The sequence below is a fragment of the Marmota monax genome, unplaced genomic scaffold, assembly GCF_021218885.2.
Source record: "Marmota monax isolate L192 unplaced genomic scaffold, Marmota_monax_Labrador192_F-V1.1 WCK01_AAM20220418_F8-fsc00130, whole genome shotgun sequence".
Lineage (NCBI taxonomy): Eukaryota > Metazoa > Chordata > Mammalia > Rodentia > Sciuridae > Marmota > Marmota monax.
The window spans coordinates 1,486,800-1,502,153 of record NW_026693244.1 but is presented as its reverse complement, the minus strand read 5'-3'; the positions used below and the strand labels follow the sequence as shown (position 1 = coordinate 1,502,153).

The window sequence follows — 15,354 nt, the reverse complement described above, 5'->3', positions numbered from 1 at the left end:
GGGCTCTGGGTTTGATCCTCAGCACCACATAAAAATAAAATAAAGATGTTGTGTCCACCGAAAACTAAAACATAAATATTAAAAAATTCTCTCTCTCTCTCTCTCTTTAAAAAAAAAATCTGTTCACACTATTCACTATTACTTTTGACCTCAGGTTGGCCATTAGTAGACTTTATTCAGTTTTCTTCACTTTTTCAAGTGAGTAGCAGCCTAGGTGTTCTTGTAAACTTCATATAGCAAGAAGGTATGACGAGCATGCAAAGTGCCTTTTCTTTTTCTCCACATGGCTGCATACAGTGTTTCTGTTTCCTCTGTACATCTCTGTCATCCATGATATCATTCTTTTATAACTGGTACTGCTTTAGGAGGATCTGAGTCTTCTGTACTTATGGGAGCATGTTAAGATATTCCAGTATCATCCTACACTTTCAACTTCAAATGCAGTTTCTTTTCAGACAGGCCTTCTTTCTTTTTTATTGGTTCTTTTTAGTTAAACATGACAGTAGAATCCATTTTGTTATATTATACAAGCATGGAATATGTTATTTTAATTAGGACCCCATTTTTGTGGGTGTACATGATGATGGAATTTGTGTAGGTATTTACATACATGTACATAGGAAAATTATGTTAGATTTATTCTACTGTCTTTACTATCCCTATCCCCCCTTCCTTCCCATAATTCCCTTTTGTCTAATCTATTCAACTTCTCTCCTCTCCCCCCCTCCCACATTGTGGTTTAGCTTCCACATATCAGCAAAAACATTCAACCGTTGATTTGGGGGGGATAGGCTTATTTCTCTTAGCATGATAGGTTACAGATCCATCCATTTACTGGCAAATGTCATAAAGTCATTTTTCTTTATGTCTGAGTAATATTCCATTGTGTATATATACCATACTTTCTTTATCCATTCATGTGTTGAAGGACACCTAGGTTGGCTCCATAGCTTAGCTATTGTGAATTGTGCTGCTATATATTCTTTCTTATCATTCTGTATAAAAAGCTTCTCCCAGTTACTCTTTTATATTATACTATTTATTTTGTATGTAGCACTTATTAAAATCTGTATTCATTTTGCTTATTTGATTATTTGTTTGTCTTTTTTGCAGTGCTGGATATTTATTGTTAATTACTTAAATGTGATGTTCTAGATGAAGCCTTCCCTGACATCCTAACCTAAAACAGTTAAATTTGTACACATACATACACAACCCCTATGATTTTCCTTACTTTAGTTTTTATATCAACATTTATCTCTTTCTAACATATATTTTCCCAACTACAATCTATTTTCTTTGAGAGCAGAGAAAAGTTTGTTACATTTACTGATGAATTCGCCAGCACCAGAACAGTTTCCTGGTTCATGATAGGGGCTCAGTAAATATTTGAATGAGTGAACTGATAATTGCAATGAAGATACAGTTTCCTTGAGGAAAGGGATTCCACCTGACTTGTTCATGCTATTTGTATAGTGAGTAGCTCAATGCCTGGCTTATACAGGAGCTCAGTAAATGTTTGTTGAATAGATGAGTGAGAAGAGTTATCTGACTAAGAGACAGTGGAGAGAAGATCTTTGTGAAGAGCCTGAGGCTGTGTTTGAAAAGCTCAGAGAAGGCTAAAAGGTTAATGCTCTTAATCAAACACCCCATAAACGAGTAAAGAAGTAGGAGCCAAATCTGATTGCCCCTTATAGGCCATGTGAAGAATTCTTGATTTAGGGCAGAGCTGTACCTGGGTGGTAGAGTGCTTGCCTAACACACATACATACACACACACACACACACACACACACGTATATTTTATATATCTATATCTATCTCTATGTATGTTTTTGAATTCTAGCTTTTTATCTGAAGGAGGAATGAGAAACTATTGGAGTGTTTTTAATGAAATAGAACAGAAAAGATTATTGATATGCAGAAAATTATAGGATTATTAGGATACGTTTTATTTTAGAAACAAATATAATGCTGTAATTTGGAAAAACATTAGAAAATTAAAAGCTTTTGTAAAATTATCAATATCCTCCTCCCTTCCTCCCCTCCCCCACAGGGCTGGGAATTGAACCTAGGCCTTGTGCATGCTGGCAAGTGTCCTATCACTGAGCTACATCCTCAGTCTCCTCCCTTTATTTTCTCTCCATCCCAACACACCCTATACAGAGAACTACAGTAGCTCTGCTACAGATAATACCCTGTGTAGCAATGCCCTTATGTTTCTAGGTAAATACAAATTCCTTCTTTTTAAGCTAGAGTGTTCTGCTTCATAACTCTGAGATGAGGTGAATTGGAGTTTGTGTGTAAAGCTTTGTGGGCTCCATAATTTTGACTTTGGAATTGCAAAATCCCAGTGTATTAGAAACATAAAAGAACATATAAAGGGAAAGTACGATATAACTTTGGAAACTTTAAGACTTCTGATTAATTTTGAATCTTTCAAGGAGAAATATATTTGTGGCAAGTATTTTTTTCTTTAATAATCTCCAAAGGATTTGGTACCATATTTGTTCCATACTTTAAGTGATGAGAGATTTTTTTTTAGAACCTAATCTTGGAAATGAAAGATCAAAGAAATATATTTGGATTTATTTATTGTAATAAATATAGCTATCTAGTTTGTATTTAGTCAAATCTACTGAAATCTGCACATTTTTTTCACCTATAGAAATCTATCAAGTAGACCAATTTCTTATAAAACAATTATCAGATAATCATAAAATTAAAATATAGGATAGTATGGATTATTTTATCACATTAATAACTATAATGATGTTGCCACCAGGCCATGTCCACCTAATTGTAGCTCAGGGTAGTGAGTTCTCTGTTTGGGGTTTTCTTCCTCTGGACAGTACTTCATAAAGACTGATACATTTTGCCTTTCAGACTCTCGTTTTTATGTTTCCATGATTATTCACTTTTATTATTCTATCACCACCAGTTGACTAAATTTTAAGTCATCATTGCTTTATCATTAGGAATTATTCATATAATTGTATGTTGGCTTCATTAATCTTGTTAGGATATTGTTGGCTACCTACACAATTTTTAAAAGAGATACAGATAATTTGGAGGATGCCATTAGTGAAATACTAAATAGTATATAAAGGGAAGTTTGAGGAAGGCAAGTTTGAATAGTCTGTAAAAACAAACATATACACACAAAATTAAATGCTAGCCTCAAACCCATTTTCAGGTTTTGAAATACTTGTTATAGTTTGAATGCTGGTAACATGTTATCCTTCTTCCCTACAAAGAGCATTTAAAACCCCTAAATAATCTTTAATTTTTACAACTAGATGATTGTAGATTAGTTATTAGAAAGAATTTCAAGTTACTAAATATTGGAGTGTTGAACTTAGATTGTAGAATCACTTTTCTTGAGGATTTTAAGGTATGCAGTGTGGTTTGATTTGGACTTAGGGAACAGAAGATACAGAACCACAATATTCTTTTGAAATCGAAACATATATGTTTATTAGGCATGTATATGACAAGAACTGGTTGCATTTCATTTTTCCTAAATTCCGAACCAAAGTAATAGTTCTAGAATCACTTATATGCTTAAAGATCAGTAGTTTTTATCCTGGGTTTGCTTCTTAAAGGTTTTATTTCTTTTTTTAACCATTTAATAATCTTTTTAATTCTTTCAAATTTGTGATGTATTTATTTAATCAGAATTTTTAAATTGAGTGTTTTGGTGTTTTGTTTTGTTTTGTTTTGTTTTGGGTTGGTAATTTTCCTTTTTCGAATCTCTTACATTTAAATCATCTACATAATATTTAAGGCAGAAATAAGGGTACAATTACCCTCTTTCTTTAGATGGCAGCTAAGCACCTGGAACCAGCCCATAGGGTCACCATGTGTTCTTTTTTAGTTTTCCTTTGTGTGATCAATGATAAGTAACCTTTCTAATCACTGACAGTCCTTTGTAACCTCTTTAGGACTCTGTTCTACCCCTTGACCATTAGGATCCTTTATTGCAAACAGCTGTTAGAGATGTTCCTGATAGGGTAATGAAGACAAAGAGAAAGTTTTATACTCACAGTCAAGGATCCAAGGTGGCATAGGGATTGAGTTTCCCAAGGACAAAAGGTTTATACATTTTTCTTTTACAGATTTTACAGTTGTTTAAAATTAAAGACAAAAACATAGACAAAAGCCATCTTGCAGTAAATATACTATTTTCTGTTTACATGTTGCTTTACTTAATGATATAATCGTTGTAAAACGATTTTTATTCTTTTATGATGTTTCTCCCCTCTTGTGTAAACTGCTAATTTTAATTTTCCCTAGGTAAATCATAGGGGTTCTTGTCTCGTTTTTTAGAGTTTGTTTTAACACATATAATTACTTGAAATGTATGGAGACATTGGAAAAATCAATCCTAATTTCTTTGATTGTACTAAAATGGTCTTTGTAAAATAATCAATCATTCAATATTGATCAAAGTGACCCTAGTTCAGAGGAGTTATTTCTGTATACCAGATACATTATTTTATATTAGATCATCATTATAAACTCCATTCTCTAAACTTATTATTATTTATATTGGTATTTTAATTATTGTCGATGTTTGCAAATATTGTCATTCACCTAAAAAATCAGACTAGAAACTCTGGGAGTTGTTATTAAAATGTTGAATAGGTAGAAAATATGTTAAATTTTTTGTTTCTTGGTTAGCCACAGAATATTTTTGTGGATTATGTTAACAGTACCTTTTTAAAATCCAAAGACAAGTGATGATATTACATTCAAAAGTTCAAATATAATGTTAAAGTTGATGCCTAACCTCATGTAATATGCAAATAAGTGATGAATTATAAGTAATCATCATAATTTGAAGCTATAATCCTTTAAAATAAAGGAAAAGGACAGGAGATATTATAAATATTTAGTGATTGTTTTATATTATATTAGAATACAAGTAAAGCTTTATTAATCAGTTTTGACCAGTAATTTTATTCAATCTAATATGTATAAAAGGCATGGGAAAGGAGCTTAGTTGCGAGGAGAATCTTACCCGAGCTCATATCAAAGCTGGGTCAAATCTAGTTTTAGTTGAAATTGAAGCAAATTGTTAATTTTTCCTGAAACTATGTTAGTTTCTCATAATTTCCAAGTTTTGTAAAGTGAACCTCTTGAATGGAGGAGTCATCTTCTGTTGGAAACCATAACATGGGGGCGGTGATGATTAAATGAGACAAAAATATGAATACACCTTGTATAGTAGTTAATAGCATACCCTGAAAAAGTATTACTTCCTTTATTTTCTTCCTGCCTACAAAATCCCTGCCAGGTGGTCATGAAGTGCTAGAAAATCTCCATCGATAAGGATTCCGCATTAGTTCATCATTGTTCATCTCTGACTTTTGGAAGATTATTTTGAGTATTGAACTGAAATCTGCTCCCCTGACTTCTAGGCTGATGTGTACGTTTTTACAATCATGTATAAAATTGACTTTCTTAAAGTCTGAGGAAAGAGTTCCAGTTTCAAAAACATGACAAATAGTAAACCCAATCATTCCTTCAGGCACAAAAACAAATATGCTAGATAAAATAACACTAACAAACATATTTAAATTCAGTCCATTTAACCACAGCATTAGAAGAAACGCATGAACAATTGACAAATTGACAAAATGAAGCCAAGATACATAAGTCTCACTTTTTTTGTATGTGGTTATTTTCTAGTACATTAATGATTTGAAATTATCAAACAAGCATTCTCACAACTTAAGAGAAAGACCATAGCAATATATAGACTCAGAAGATAATCTAAATTTTTTTGTTTGTTTGTTTTCTCCTTTCTTTATTGAACAAAGTAGATGGCTTAATGGTGTCATTTCTAAAATGCCCAGCTCTCTGTCAGAGACATGAGGACAGGTGCAGACACTGTGAAAAGACATCACTTTTGTGTCATTTTTTAAAAGTTGATTGAACTGTGCAGATACATTAATGGGGAAAAATGACTCCCATAAGAAATGGAGCCCTAGGATTGTGCCTCACATAAGAACAAAAGAAAAGACTCTGTACAGACAACATAGTGCTGACCAAATAAGTCAACATGAAAACCTTGGGATATATGATATAAGCAAATGTATGTGACTATACTTCTACAGAAGATGCTGAAGTAATAATAAAAAATTTTTCACTGAAGATAAGCTGGAATAAAAAATAATAAATGAGGAAACAATCTACCATGAAATTGACAATTAATGCCCAAGATTTAAAAAAAAATTTGAAAAAGAGAATAAGAGCCAAGGTGGCTAAAATGAGAAGGTAAAAAAGGTCCAAAATTAGCTGAATAGGAGCTTCAAAATAAAAACAAAAACAAACAAAGAATGGAAAGTCTAGGAAAGAGACACATTTTAAAAAATCAGAGTCAAAGGAAAATACAAATCTTCATAGCATGAGTCCAAGTAGATTAAAACAAAATACTTAGATATGTGGCAAAACAGCACAAAAGGAATTCTTGAAAGCACCTGGAAAGACTCCTACAAAAGACAGCTGGTAGACTAACAGGTCTGGCCCCTGTGGAGGTCAGATGACAATGGACTTAATACTTTTAAAGGCTGAGGTATTGGATATTCAATTAAAATATTGTCCAAATGAAGATAAATAAATGTACTTTCAGAAAAATAAGAAAAAAATATCCCTTGCTAAAATATTATAAAGAATGTATGTCAAGAAGAAATTGTTTTCAAAAGATAATTAATTGTAGGCATTAAAAAACAATTTTCATTAAAAGCATTGGTAGACACAGATGTATCTAAATAAACATTGGCTAACAAGTCTTGTACAAGTGGATGGTTCACCAACTTTTAGGTTTTTATAGACAAGGAAAATTTCTCTTAAAATACTGGCACACCAAAATGGGGATGCCAACTTTTAATTTTGCCAAAAAGGAACATTTTATAAAGGCTGTCCTAAGGAAACAGACCCTGTCCTCAGCAATCTTACTTACAATCTACTGTAATATCTAAAGACTAAAAGGAATAAAACTTCATTAAAGCCCATTAGAATAAAAAATTTAGTGTCATGAAATATAAGGATTATATTCTAATTTTGTCATAGAAATTAAAAAGTTGTCATAAAGCAAACCAATCCATGGTTACATATCTGACTATACCCTCCCTAACTTTTCTCTCTGGTTCCTATGAATTTTAAGTGGTAGTATTTTTTCATAACATTAATGTAGCGATGGGTGCATAGTAGATTCTCAATAAATATTCTTAAATGAAAGGGGCAAATTGCTATTACTTTTGCATTATCAGGCAACCCTCCTAAGTGGTTAGAAGTTGATTCCATGAAATTAGATTCCATTTCAAATTTCCACTGCCACATAAAAAAAATGACTCTTAGTGGAGCTGATGATAACTTCTCTGTCCTTCCTTAACCCATCATCATGCCCCATAGAATTGAAAATTTGTAACAATGTGTTAAACTCAAAGCACAGCACCAAATTTCCCCTAGAGAGTCTTCCCAAAAGACAGTTTAGAATCATAAAGGGGAACCTAACACACAATGATTTTTTAGTTCATAAAGGTCATGAAATTACTCTTAATCTTATCTCTTTCTGTCAGGAATCACAAATATGTGAAAGAAAACTATGTTTTAAAGCTAAACCGAAGGCGGTGAGTAAAAAAAAAAAAAAAAAAAAAAAAGAAAATATCATTACTTCCTACTATCTATCCTCACCTCTGCATTTTATTTAGGGAAATTGATCTACCTGCGACTTTGGTTTTTATAAATATTTTCCAAGAGGCAAAAAATTTCAACTTGCATTTAACTATTAGAACTTGGAACTTGTATCAGGGTGCTTATTCAGCAACTTATATGCAAGTGAAAAGAAATTGATCTATCTATGTAAATATATCATGTACATTCCAGAATTCAGCAGTTTAGAGGAAGAAGGACATTCTGAAAGTGATGAAGTTGTTCTTAATGAAATGAATGAATTTATCTTGCTTTTTATTGTTCAAGAGAGCATCATTTGTTGCTTTTCTTTTTTCTAAACGTGGAAATCTTCCTAAATTGAATATCAAAATCTTTCTTACTGAAGCTGAGATTCCAGTTGTGAGATCTATTTGAAAACTCTTTAGCTCCTTCTCTGTGACTAGTTTAACATCTTGAGTTAGACTTCCAGTGCCATGCTTTATTTAGTGATCTATAAGAAGTTAATGCTCTAGCAAAATTCCAGCCTTCAGGAACTCACAAAGGTAACAAACTTCTGTTGGACTACTTCAAAAGGCATCATTCTCTTAGCATTAAGAGGGCTTTTTCCTGAATCTCGAAATTTAGGTTTTGAAAAAAATTTCTAAAGCACTTGCCATTTTGGGTAGAGATTTCCAAGATACTTTTGAAAAATAAATTGTATGTTTTTTGAGAGATGCTGTGAGTATAGTCCTTTTCAATAAAGAATTTTCATTGCCTAATTCTGTGTAAAATAAACTTTAGATTTCTTTTACTTTGTCAAAGTAAGATTTAGGCCAGATAAGGATCATAAGAGATCAGAAGTCTTGTTTAGAAACAAATTTATGGATGAAACAATTTCATGATTTCTATATGTATTCTGTTCTATTAATGCTTCTCTGTTTTTGTGAATTCATTGTTTTTTGAATTTGGATAAACTTTTGCTACATGGGGCAGTATTTTAAAGCCACTTAAATATTACTCCTATTGCTTTTTAAATATTAACTAAATATATTTAGGAGCTTAAAACTGTGTTCTTAAAATTGTGTTTTGAGAGTTAAAAAGAGTTAAAAATGAGCAAAAAGATTACGTATTCCTTATTAGTTTATCTCTGTATCCAGATTATCATATTTTTATTGCAAACACACATTATACTACATAGTTCTAGTTTAAATTAAAAACTTGTTATATCAGCAGTGATGCTACTTGATGATTATATATAAAAGAAACTGAAATTTTTTAGTATTTTCTTCCAAAACAATCTGGTTTGAGCTGTTAAAACTCTTACTCAGGGATAATGTTTATATGCTTATTTTAGAATCTGATAAATCAACATAGCACAAGCAAAATGAAGTATTTTTTAAATGTATGAGGACACAATGCCTTTATTTTTATTTATTTATTTTTATGTGGTACATAGGATCAAACCCAGTGCCTCATCTGCACTAAGCGAGTACTCTATTACTAAGCCACAACCCCAGCCCCCAAATGAAGTATTTTATATTGATAATGTTAGAACAGGTATTGTAAATCTATACTGAGGTAATGAGAAGATAAATCATAATAAATTAGATCTGATAGCATCAAGGGGAAACCTGTATACTTCAAGGGAGTTTTCTGAAAAAGATTACGAGTTCGATTTTAATGAGACTTTGGGGGAATTGACCTTCTTAGCAGGCCCAATTGGTTCCTAAAACTTAAGCACCAAGGTACAAATGCTCTCGTCATAGAAAATTCTGACAGCTTCAAGTAGCATCTGAAACATGCTATAAATGGCAGCATTTGTTCAAAACCAGGTATTCTTTTCATGGAGGTAGACGACATTGACAGACTGAAAATAACATTTCTAAATTGCTCTTATCTGAACTTTAGAAATTATTCCAACATACATCATATTACTTCACATATATTAAATTTGTATCCATCTCATGATATATGTGTGTCCCTTTGTCATTTTAAAGTTGTCTTTGTTTGCCTATTACAGTAAGTCTAGGAAGTCATTTCCCTTGCAATACTTTATTAGTAATTGGTAAGTTTGTGTTATTTTATGTTCTTGTATGAATGTAATAAACATGGATTTCCTCTCTTTATTATTATGTGTCTTCTGTATTAATGAAATTGTTGTGCATGTTGTGAAAAGATCCTAATCAGTGTTAAAAGCTAAGACATAATTTATCCACTAAAATGAGAATTATAAAGACAAATGTTTAAGTGATTCTGTGAAAAGGGTAACCCGTCTTACATAAGATCCTATCTCTGATGCTTCGACAACAGCATGAGACCTAGGTTCTCTTTTCTATAATACTGAATGTGAGTGTGTTTTATGGAACAATTGGCCACAATTTTAATTTCTATTTCTGATCAACTTGCTTTGCCTTCTTTCCTAGGAAGTGTGTAGAGAGCTCTGGTGCCTCAGCAAAAGCAACCGCTGTGTCACCAACAGTATTCCAGCAGCTGAGGGGACGCTCTGTCAAACGGGGAATATTGAAAAGGGGGTAAGCTTAAGTGATTTTCTAACTGTTTCATATGTAGATTATTAGCTGATAAATTTTGATGATAATAATCAATCATTAGAAAATCTTGTAATTTAAAATGCACTTTAAAATATTAAATTCCTAGTTCAGTAGTTAATTGATATCAGCAAATATGCATCCTTTGGGAATTGCAATGCGTAACTATTTTCTGTGTCAGTTTTACCTTTTTGTATGAGTTTTATTTGTGTCAAAAAAAATCTTACATAATTTTTTCTGGTAAATAATTCCTAGGAAAAAATTACATGACCTCAAAATAGACTTCATAGACTAATTAAAGTCACTTTTACATTGCAGTATAAGCAAAGGGACTTAGTCAAATAATTTATTGAGCACAGAAATCAGAGCTAAATAATTTTAGTTCCATCAGTTTAATTTTTTAAATGTCATTAAGAATTGTTCAAATAGACAAGAATAGTTGTATGCTACTCCTGAAATGCTTAGAAATAGTTATGTATGTAAATTCTAGAATTTATTGCTATGGACTGAATTTACAATAATAACTACTACTTGTCATCTGTTCTCAGTTCTGAATTCTTGCATGTTAGCTGGGCTACTTTCAACAAAGGTTACACTGAATTTCAGCTTGCAATGGGATGTTTAAATAAAAAGAATGAAAGCTTTTGGGCAGCTGTCACAGTGTATTAATTCTTGTTGATGGCTTCATTCTGGACCATGACCTAGTGCCATGGTGATGGCTTTTCCATTGCTGGGTTTGGAAATGTTGGTAAATTATGCTAAATATATGAATTGATAGGGTCATTTAAAAAGGATTATGGGTTTTTTTTTTCAGAATTTGTAAGTAGCCAATAAAAATACAGAGACCTTCTCACACTACCAAAAATTTCTTCTTCTTCTTTTTTTTTTTTCGCTGAAGTAATAGAAAATATTAGGAACTGCTTTCTTAAAACAGCAGTCTAGATTTATTTTGGAACCAACAATTCTTGTCAACGACAAGTAGCAATTTATATCAATTTGTACTTAGAAGAAATACTCAATTGTAAAGGGGCAATCACACATTGAGAATCTATTTATCTGTCATTGATAATTATTCTAATGACTAGTCCCTGGGTTATAGTTTCTATTCACCTAGAATGATACTATCACTATCATTATCTGCTTCCAATTTTGATGTATATTTTTAACCCAAAGCATAAATAATTTTTGCTTTTAAATACCTCAAAGCACTTCTAGAAGCATTCTATATATTATATAATCACTTCAGTAATTAAACCATAAATAGTGGCTATTTGGAAGGGCCCTTAAATCTCAGACCTTACAGCTATCTGCATATATATGAAAAAGTTGGCGTATTTCTTAGAAATTATGATTTTGAGGAATACTTACCTCAACTAATATTAAAGCTAACAGTATTGAATTTAAATTTAGAAAATCAAATAGAGGGGAAATTTAATTTACCCTGTCTCTGCCTCTAATTTTACTTTATCTTCCAGTGAGAAATTTTGCATAGGAAAAAGTTATTTTTTGTTGTCACAGGAATAAAGTGGTTCACTAAGCCTGAGATAGCTGGTGACGTGTTTATTGTTGCTGAATGCAGAAATTTAATTTACCCTGTCACTCCTAACATACCTCCAAAGAACAACTTGGGCTCCCTAAAAAACTACTTGAGGGCCTTGTAGGTTTGTGTGTCAAAGCATCTTTTTTTTTTTTTTTGTATAAGATTTTGATCGAGGGGCACTTAACCACTGAACCACATCCCTAGCCCTTTTTTTATATTTTATTTAGAGACAGGATCTTGCTAAACTGCTCAGAGCAATGCGCCATTTTTACTCACAGTCCAACACTGTACTATTATAAGGTCAATACATTGGACATCACCATCTAAAATTAATCTACAAGACAAATCCGGGTCATTCTTCCCAAAACATGCAGGTAGGCAGTTTTAGGAATGATAGGAACAAGTCTTAGAATAAACGAACCTATGGAAAAAAAAATACAAACATAGATTCCTAGAAAGAATAGAGGAAAAAGAAGACTCTCAAAGCATCCATAAAAACTGAATTTATGCAGGACATATGCCTGTGACCTCAGCAGCTCCGGAAGCTGAGACAGCAGGTACGGGGTTCAAAGCCAACTTCAGCAAAAACGAGGTGCTAAGCAACTCAGTAGACCCTGTCTCTAAATAAAATACAAAATAGGGCTGGGATGGGGCTCCATGGTTGAGTGCCCCTGAGTTCAATCCCTGGTACAAAAATAAAACAAAAGAGAACAAAACATTGAAAAATTAAATTTATGAAGGGCTTTCAGAGAACTGAATCTATCTATATTAATAAAAAGAACTAGACACATGAGCTGAACTTTTATTTTTATTAACTGAATTTACTGTTATTTTCTATATGAATTTTTATTGTTTAGTTCTTATTATATCTTTTCTTAAGAGAAAGAAGCATGTTTATTGTTGCTGAATGCAGATTTTATACTTATTACTATGAAGTTAAACCAGAATTTAGAATTTTGACTTAAACACATGAGAAGAGTTAGTGACACGATCAAACTGGAATTTTCAATTGATTTGATCAACTCTGTGTGGTTAATCTGTGAACCTGTCATCTAAAAATAGTTGGCATTCCCAGTAACAATAATGACAATGGTAATAAATATTTTTAAAGTACTTACACTATGCCAGACACATATCACTAGGTGCTTCACAACCATTTATCTGTTTAAGGTTAACAAAAATCCTATAAGTTAGGTACTGTTTTAACTCTGTTTTACAGATGAGAAAAGTAAGACTTGAGAGTCCAAATTATACTACTATTTACCAGCATAGCTGAGATTCCAGCCCAGGTTTTCTGATTTGGGAGTTAAAATCTTTCTCCCTCTATACTGCCTCTAATTTTACTTTATCTTCCAGTGAGAAATTTTGCATAGGAAAAAGTTAATTTTTGTTGTTACAGGAATAAAGTGGTTCACTAAGACTGAGATAGGTGGTGACAGTATATTTTTATCCTTTAATACTAAATGGATTTTTAATTTTTCTACTGGTAACAGTTTCTTAACTGAGTAGGCACGATAAAACGGCAGTATGGGTAAAACATTGAGCTAAAAATATATGATTGTGTGACAATTGGAAAAATAGTGGAATCTTTAAAATAAGAGAAAACTGATTTCAACATATTTTATAGTGATATTGTGAAGATGGATTGAGATAATATATCAATGAGCTTTTTGTGATTTTCCTTTGAGGGAAGATGGTATCTATTGCTAAATTATCATCATACTTTTCATTATAATTTTCTAACCTTAAATGATGATGGGCAGACAATTCTGTGCCAGACCCTCTCAACTAGTAGCAATGAGCATCAGAGTACAAGGATTAGTTTATCTCTCAGAGACATAAATGGAATATCTACAGCCTCTGATCTTAACTGAGTTTCGAAACTGCTTTCTTTAGAAGAGACGAGAAAGAACCTACACCCTGTCTAGCCAGAAGAATAAAACCAAAGTTGCTCATAGTTTTCTGAATAAATCTTCTTAAAAAGGGAGGGGGTAGAAATATTGCTTGAGTGATAGCATAGACATATCCAGAGGAGTGGATGCATGATGATCTCGTCAAATTCTGGCTGCAAAAATATGGGATCCCTGCCCGGGGGCGCAGTTCCACAAATGTTCCATGTAAGTATGGGAACTGTTCCATGCACATTTAGCAGATGGAGTAAGAAATATGGCCAAAAAATTAAAAACTGATCTTTGCGTGAGTCCTGGGGGGTCTGACATCGCTATTACAGCCATTGGATGTTTGCCTGAATAAGCCATTCAAGGATTGAATAAGAACCATATGGTCTGAATGGATGTGCTCAGGGACAGTAGCATTAACCAAAGGAGGAAATTTGATGAGCCCAGACAGTGCGCTGGTACTGTGTGTCCATGGGTCAGTCTCCTACAAATCAATCAATATAACTTTCAGCCAGAGAACTTTCCTTGGGTATAGCATCAGTAATAGCCCTTGGACAGGAATCAGAGGGATGCCATAATTGATGAAATAGTAAATAAGGATTTAGATTGTAAAAACTTCAGTAGTAGTGTTGGCATTGTTACCAAACAGGATATTAAGGATAATCAAAGCCCAATCCTTGTAATCCCTGCTGGTGACCACAAAGAAGATTTCAAATACTTGGTTTATTGCCAAAAGATAGATTTAATGATTCTATAAGACGCAATTAGAGATATAGTCCAGCATTTGGGCTTACATATAAGTGACATTGATTCCTAATATCTTTGCATGGGTAACATAGGGGTGGATTAGAATGGGATTATTACATGGGCTTCTAAAGCGCTAGATATAAAATAGCACATTTGTAGTCTTAGACCTTAATTCACTTAGAGTAGAATATAATATGTTTTGACTGGACGCCTAACTATAAACACAGGAAGTGAAGAAAGAGTAGCTCTTCCATTTGCTTTATAAATTTAAATAGTATGGGATGACAAGTTCTGATTTAGAACTTGGGCTGAATTGTAGCTTGAACATTCCCACACCTGCATAATGGAAAGATAAGGCTTTTAATAGTGTAGTGCTCCAGCCCTCAGCACTCTGACTTGGAAAGAATGTTCTGAATTGAATCACCAATATCATTTCCTTTAAAACCTTAGGATTTCCTTAGAGGTCTCTCATTCCAGATGCTGACTGGACCCAGTTCTGGCTATTATAAGATATACCTTTATCACCTCCTAAAATGGTTCTAGTTTTAAAAAGTTATTTAAAAATACTATATATACCTTAAATTTCTTTTGTAAAATTCTGACCAATTCTCAAAGGTAGATGGTTAAATTTATAATATATCTTGCTTAAAGTCAGTTTTTTTGTATAGCTCATGAAATTTAGTAACCCAATAGCAAGAGATGTTGTTTAGTAATGAAAGGTGTTTCTTAAGAAGCTTTTCAAAGCTTCAGTGGAATGTGCTACTTTTCTAGATAATGTTTAAAACACATTTATTTAATTTAGATGGAATGTGAAAAGTAAGGATAAACAACATGAGATTTTATTCTTGGAATGCATTAGTTTCATTTCTTTCACCTTTGTGAATTTGGTTAAACACACCTGAATTAGCAAAAGGAAGGCCAAATTTATCCAATTTGTCTGCATAATTTAGACTGAAGTGATAAG

General features: G+C 32.5%; 1 protein-coding gene across 1 annotated transcript in view; it reads left to right on the top strand.

Moving 5' to 3' along the window:
* Positions 1-15,354, top strand: part of Adamts6 (ADAM metallopeptidase with thrombospondin type 1 motif 6) — a 297,708-nt gene that overhangs the window by 175,259 nt on the left and 107,095 nt on the right. The window contains exon 11 of the mRNA XM_046456198.2: positions 10,083-10,190. Within this exon, the coding sequence (XP_046312154.1) occupies positions 10,083-10,190 (108 nt within the window). The remainder of the gene's footprint in view (positions 1-10,082; positions 10,191-15,354) is intronic.